General features: G+C 46.6%; 1 protein-coding gene across 1 annotated transcript in view; it reads left to right on the top strand.

Moving 5' to 3' along the window:
- The first annotated feature begins 1,969 nt into the window (after nucleotides 1-1,969).
- Nucleotides 1,970-6,958, top strand: part of rnf216 (ring finger protein 216) — a 38,722-nt gene continuing 33,733 nt past the window's right edge. Inside the window, exons 1-4 of the mRNA XM_072676345.1 lie at nucleotides 1,970-2,042; nucleotides 4,579-4,751; nucleotides 4,855-4,988; nucleotides 5,923-6,549. Coding sequence (XP_072532446.1) covers nucleotides 4,685-4,751; nucleotides 4,855-4,988; nucleotides 5,923-6,549 — 828 coding nt within the window. The 5' untranslated portion in view covers nucleotides 1,970-2,042; nucleotides 4,579-4,684. The remainder of the gene's footprint in view (nucleotides 2,043-4,578; nucleotides 4,752-4,854; nucleotides 4,989-5,922; nucleotides 6,550-6,958) is intronic.

Raw genomic sequence — 6,958 nt, 5'->3', positions numbered from 1 at the left:
TCTTTAAATTATTAGTCTATTCAAACTAGCTGAGGTTTTTCTTGGCTACATAGCAAAGCACTTTTGTAAGTCGCTCTGGAGAAGAGCGTCTGCTAAATGCCTTAAATGTAAATGTGAGTGTGTTTGTAGGCAAACTTAACCCTCACAGAGGGGAATTGAGTGTAAATCCTGGAATCAGAGAATCAGCCCTACTGAGAGGCCTTTTACTGCAAGTGATTTCAGTGTAATGAAACCCTAATAGTTGGTTGTAAACAGTGTTAGTGAACAAAGGTAGGGCACAACCAAGCGTTTCTTTTTGTTGGTGTTTATTTGGTTGGTGTTGTCTGGCCTATAAAAACTGCAATCCAGGCTCCGTGGTGGGTCTTTGCTCTCAGCAGGTTAGTACAAAGTTAAAAGCCTGTATGATGGAAAAACACATTTCCCTTGATTTTTGTAATGACAGAGCTTGATGCAGTGTGTGATCACTGTAAAGGGTAAACACAGTCCATAGGAGCTGGCCCCCCTCTGCAGCTCTAACAGCAGCAACAGGTCTGGAGCTCTGCAGTTACTGAGTCAGTTGGAGGCTTTTCTGCACTCTGCTCTGAGCTCAGCACTCGGCCCTGACCCCGCTCTGTAACTTTACGTGGTCTGACAGACATTAGGACACTAGGACAGCCTAGATAGGATCCATGTGAGATTAGGGTGGGCCCATTTGAGAAGCCCCACAGCACCAGTCCCAACTTACTTATGCACTTTGTATTAAGAATCTTTTCTACGTTGCTATTGCAACACTGCACCAATCCATATTTTTCTGTTCCGTTACAGATATCGATACATGAACTTTGTGTATCGACCGATACCCGATACCAATCCAATACCATTGTTGAATTAATAAGTCATATCTCACCATGTGGGAGAAACTTTAGGCATCAGGATTGACGTAAACATTACTTCATTAACTTTGTAAAACAAACTATAACCAATGAACACAGATATAAATGAACCCAGTTTCTGTTTGTGTCACTTAAATATAAATATAATAACTGCGCTGCACCTCGGCGCAGTGCTGTCCGGGCTTAGGACTTTTATTCTGAAATTTAAAGTCTGTGAGACTAAAGAGGAGCTAGCAGCCCCTCCCTACTTGGTTCTCCTGCTGAGAGATGGGGACAGGTCGGGGGCACCACACTTGCTGTTTGCTATGATCTGTGCATCACATCTGTACATTACTCTGATCCCGAGTTATGAGGCCTAGAATACCGTCGGTGTGAGAATCGGGTTCTGTAAAAATGGACCGGTCCCTTGAATCAGACTAATTATCCAATAATTATCGATCCAGCTAATTTTGTTAGTATACGGGCCGATATCTGATCCTAGTATCGGATCGGTGCAGCCCTAATCGCTACCTTCCATTCATCCTGTCAGAAATATCATATTTACAAGATCGTACAGGCGCTCGGACTGCACTGGACTAGATAAGATGTGATCTTCTGAATGGAGCAGCACTTGGGCCCTCCCCGGGGTGCTCGCGGCGCTTCCGACTAAACCCCCTTGAGCAGAAATCCCGTCCTCCTTTACATTTACATTACATTTACTGCATTTAGCAGACGCTCTTATCCAGAGCGACTTACAAGGTTACTCATATTACAGATGCGGGCCAGTGTAGTGTTAGGAGTCTTGCCCAAGGACTCTTATTGGTGTAGCGCAGCACCTAGTCACCCAGACCAGGAATCGAACCCCAGTCTCCCACATGGTGCGGTAGCTCCGTGGCAGGTAGTGGTGGTGTCCTCCTTACGTGTGTACTTGAAGGCCTACTTGAAGCCCCCCCCAGTCACAACATCCTAACAAGACGCCTTTGTGTCCCTAGTGTGGTAAAAATACGGCCACCCTAATTCTAAGCACATGTAAATCAGCCTCAAACGCACGGCTTCACAAATAAACTACATTTCCCATCATCCTCCACTCCACACAGTCGTCCCTGTGACGTAACCAGGCTTGTTTTGGCCGTTTGTTTCGATATCCGGCTCCCAAAGCTTGTCGATGTGTTGGCTGTTTTGAACGGAGAGGTAGGTGTGTTGTTTTAATCAGTGTCTTCACAACGAAATACGACTGTTAACCACCCCTCTGAACCGCTGAGGTGCGATGAAATATTAATCTGTGGCTAATAAATCTGACCATCCTGAAATCCTTTACTTAGCTACCCAGACTAGTAGGCTAGCTAACGTGCTAGCCAGCCGGACCACTCTTTGCCAACTCGTCTTTTTAGCCTGTTAGCTGGCCGTGGAGCTGCTTGTCAGCTGTAAGCTGTGGTCCGGGGCTCTCAGACTGCTCAGATGAACGATATGAGACTTTCCTGAAGGACACGACACTCTAGCCCACTTCTAACATGGCCATCAACTTCAGCCCCTCGGTGTTTACACACTGCTGGGTCGTGGCTAGCTGGCTGCATGTCGACAGCTGGGTCCTGAATCAGTTAGCTAAGTCAGTTAAGGTGTTAGAGGTTCATCCAGCTCGCTTTCCCAGCTTCTTTCTGTCTAGTTTAGAGCTGTTCAGTAAGTAATATTAAATGGACAAAAGTATTGGGACACCTGCTCATTCATTGCTTGTTCTGAACTCAGTGTATCCAGTGTATCCAGCTTTTTCTCTGTCCAGGGAAGAAGGCCTCGGTTTTGATTACATTCAGCAGCACCACCCTGCCTCATCCCCAAGTCCCCAACTCCCCAGCTCATCTCGGAAGTATTGGATTGAGGGGGGCTTTGAGGGGGCCTTATACCCCTCCAGCCCACGCCTGGCATTACTCATGGCGCCAGTAGACTTCTGAAGGTTTATCCGCTCCAGAGAGTCCTAGTCAGTGCTTCTGTACAGGGACTAGACAAGCTGTGTGTGTGTGTGCGTGCGTGTGTGTGCATTTGCACATCTATGTCAGCAATGGGTGTAACTTTGAGGGGGCTTTGAGGGGGCCTTATACCCCTCCAGCCCACGCCTGGCATTACTCATGACGCCAGTAGACTCCTGAAGGTTTATCCGCTCCAGAGAGTCCTAGTCAGTGCTTCTGTACAGGGACTAGACAAGCTGTGTGTGTGTGTGTGTGTGTGTGTGTGTGCGCGCGCATGTGTGTGCATTTGCACATCTATGTCAGCAATGGGTGTAACTATGAGGGGGCTTTGAGGGGGCCTTATACCCCTCCAGCCCACGCCTGGCATTACTCATGGCGCCAGTAGACTCCTGAAGGTTTATCCGCTCCAGAGAGTCCTAGTCAGTGCTTCTGTACAGGGACTAGACAAGCTGTGTGTGTGTGTGTGTGTGTGTGTGTGTGTGTGTGTGTGTGTGTGTGTGTGTGTGTGTGCGTGCGTGTGTGTGCATTTGCACATCTATGTCAGCAATGGGTGTAACTATGAGGGGGCTTTGAGGGGGCCTTATACCCCTCCAGCCCACGCCTGGCATTACTCATGGCGCCAGTAGGTTTATCCGCTCCAGAGAGTCCTAGTCAGTGCTTCTGTACAGGGACTAGACAAGCTTTGTGTTTGTGCACATGTGCATTTGCACATCTATGTCAGCAATGGGTGTAACTTTAAAAGTAGCTGAAGTGGTGGGCATATAGTGTTGGTTAGTTTTAGCTTCTTAACCTGAGCCCCTAAGCCAGCTGATGCGTCCAGGAGCATCGGAAAGACGTTTTTACTGGTGAATTAGCATGTCAGCACCTGAAGGGAAGCTTCCTGTAGTTTCCATTGTTAAGAAGGTCCTCAGTCTAATGCTCACACTTTCCATCCTTGTGATCCTTGTTTGAAGATGCAAAAGCTTGATGACGTCTTTTGTTCTCCAGAAAGGCATAAAAGTGCTCTTAAAAGTGTGAAATCTGTACGGATGAGTTGATCCTCAAAAGCCGATCTGCACCAAGAGCCCTTCCAGCTTCAAGTACGGCTCGGCTCGACCCGCCATCCCTCCAAATCCACGGAAGACGAGCGTCCAGGCTTTTTTCTGTCTTGCACCGAAGTGGAGGAACGAGCTTCCCCTGGGTGTCCGAACAGGGAGTCCAACGCTCACTGTCTTCAAACCCAGACTGAAGACCCTCCTCTTCTGAGAGTATTTGGGCGAATAGCAGAGTGGTCTCCTTACTGACTTGTGTTTAGTAGAGTCTAAACTTAGAGGATCTTTGAATTATTAGTCTATTTAAACTAGCTTTTACGAGGTTTTTCTTGAGTAAATAGCAAAGCAATGTAAAATGATCGGAAGCTAGAACCTCAAAAAAAGTCATTGTCTTAGAAGCTTGCGGCTAATACTAATGATAACTGCAGACTGTGGACATCATAATATTAATTTAGCTGTCAGTGCTATTAATAGCTTCCACCATTCCCTCCTCAAGCCAGCGACCCGTAATGACCACCATCAAAACCTGTTCCTGCAGAAGTGTCCCTTTTAATGATCGACATGCTTCTAGGCTTACGAGGTTTACCCTTCCTTCTTGCCCACTGAAGATTGCCGTACAGTTTCTCCAGTTTTTGTCAGATTGTTGGACCATGCTTACACATCAGATCTCATTTGTTGTGTGTCCAGATTGCCTAATCTACACGTTGTGCTTCCTCCCCCTGTCTCTTCCTGCAGGGTGATGCCTCTTTGATATCAGGGCCCTGTGTGTGTGCATGAGTGTTTGTGTGCAAGAGAGAGAGAGAAGGAGGAAGACTCAGGGAGTCTGGTCGGCTGTATTACCATGGCTGACGGAGCTGGTGATGAAGATGTCATTCATCTGGCCAGTTTCAACACACACCGCAGCCAAGGTTGGTGTCACATCTTAGTAGTTGGTTGTGTCTCTGCGTATATCTTTGAGTAGGTAGAGTTGGGTTTGGAGCTGTGTGCACTGCTTTTGTGTGTTTTTCACAGGTAGCAGATCAACAGGGAGGACCTACATAACCATATCTGATGATTCTGACGATGAGCTGGTCACATTTGTACCAAATGCTCCTGTTGTGGTCAAAGATGATGATGAAGACGAAGACGACGTTAGCATTTTAGAGGTGACTGCGTTGTTTGTTCACTTGCTATTCTTTTGCGCTGTTAAAGCAGCATGGTGTGGCAGTTGGACCTCACAGTTGCAGCTTTATGTTATAGTCATGTTAAAGGTACACTGACTTTAATGGGGATCGCTGCTACTGGTCCATCACAGGTCCATCACAGCCTGGACTAACAAACTTAAAAACAGTTTTTACCCAAGTACAATATGACAATTAAACTCTGCCAAATTGCACAAAACACTGGACTTATTTCACTGTGATATATATTTTGTTAAATTATCATGACTGTAGATGGACTGTGCAGTATAATCAGTGCAATATCATTCTTTAAATAACTCCGGGCATGTGCAATACCTCACTGCTACCTCACTAGCATTTCGGGTAATTAAAATGTTTGTTTTATTCTTATTCATTTTTAAATAATGTTTTATAGAACTTTTATTTCTATGCTTTTATTTCATATTACCATTTTTTACTATCATTTATTTTATCATCATTTTATCATTTTTTTTATTATCATTTATTTATATTTTTACTTCTTGTAAGTGTAAGCACTGTTGGATTGCTTTTCAATTTTGTTGTACACTGTGCAATGACAATAAAAGGATTTTATCTTGCTGCTCTATGCGACTTAGGAGGAGTCTGCATGAGGCCTCTCGTCAGGACAACGTTATGCTGCTTAATTATGAGTCATATTACTGTACAATCCTGTAAACAAATGTAAAATTGTAAGTGTAAAAGTGTAAAATTAGTTTGTCTGTTGTGTACCACTGTCCATGTATTTACAGCAGTGGAGTAAAAGTGAATTACACTCCTCAACTGTAGAGGGAGCCCTGGAGCAAAAAATGCCAATTCCCGCATACTGCTGCTTTAATACACTGCTTTTTAAAGGATTTGTGATGTGTTGTTGATCCTTTATGCTTTGTGCTCCTCTCAGCCACAGGTACCATCTCAGCGCAGCGTGATCCGGCCTGCTGCTCTGTGGGGAGGCAGCATGTCCCGAGGCCAGGCTTCTGTCCTGGGCCCAAACCTGTTGGACTTGCACATTCCCCACACTTCTGTAGCATCTGCACAGCCCGCATCAGGAAACCAAGCCATAGGTGTCTTTACTACGGACCAGAACGCTGTACCTTCCACGTCAAGAGACAATGTTGTGCTCGGACCTCGCTTTCCTGCTGGGGGCTCTCTGCCCCAACCGGGCGACCCCTCGCCCAGCGCTCACCCAGCCAATCGGGGAACGTCTCTTTTCACCCCGACTGTTGCTGAGCTGTCAGCTCAGCCTAGCACAGGTAACCAGGTAGCAGCAGGCAGCCTGCACAGAACTGAAAGGTACCCTGGGGCTGTAGCCCTAGTCCCCCCTCAGGAACGACCCATGGTCAGGCCTCAGCCTACACAGACAGGACTGGAACCTGACGTGGCGGTGCCCCAACTGGACGAACAGCATCAGCGACAGTTTACCCCTCCCTTACTGGCAGAGGAGCGTGTGGAGCAGCCTGGTTCCTCAGCAGCCAGCCAGCCCCCAGCACCTCAGCAGCACACTCTCCAGAATCTGGTGAAGAGAGTGGTGAGTCCACCGACGGCTTAAATCTTATTGTCAGTGCTTCTTATCCAGGACTGTTTGTTTAGTATTCAGGCTCTGAAGTTGCCTAGTGTGCAGTTTGTGCAGCGCCACGGTTCGGTGTGTCATTAGCCTTATAGGCTGCTGTCTCTCAGGCCATTGATTGTTGGATCTGTCGGTGCGTTTGGTTCAGGGGTCGGCATTGCCCAGTGCCAAAAGCCGCCGCAAACAGCGTATCATGATTGATGGACAGTACGAAAGCAGAGCATGTGGCTCTTTCTTGGTGGATTTGTCTTTTTAATGAGTTACTGTCTGTAGCACAATAGCTAATAATGGAACAGCAAAGGAACAGATTTCTACAGCTCTGCCACTCACAAAAACATCATTCTCATGAACGTCTTGGTGTTTATCTTTA

This window comes from Salminus brasiliensis, chromosome 3, assembly GCF_030463535.1.
Source record: "Salminus brasiliensis chromosome 3, fSalBra1.hap2, whole genome shotgun sequence".
Taxonomy (NCBI): domain Eukaryota; kingdom Metazoa; phylum Chordata; class Actinopteri; order Characiformes; family Bryconidae; genus Salminus; species Salminus brasiliensis.
This window is presented reverse-complemented; position numbering and strand designations above follow the sequence as displayed.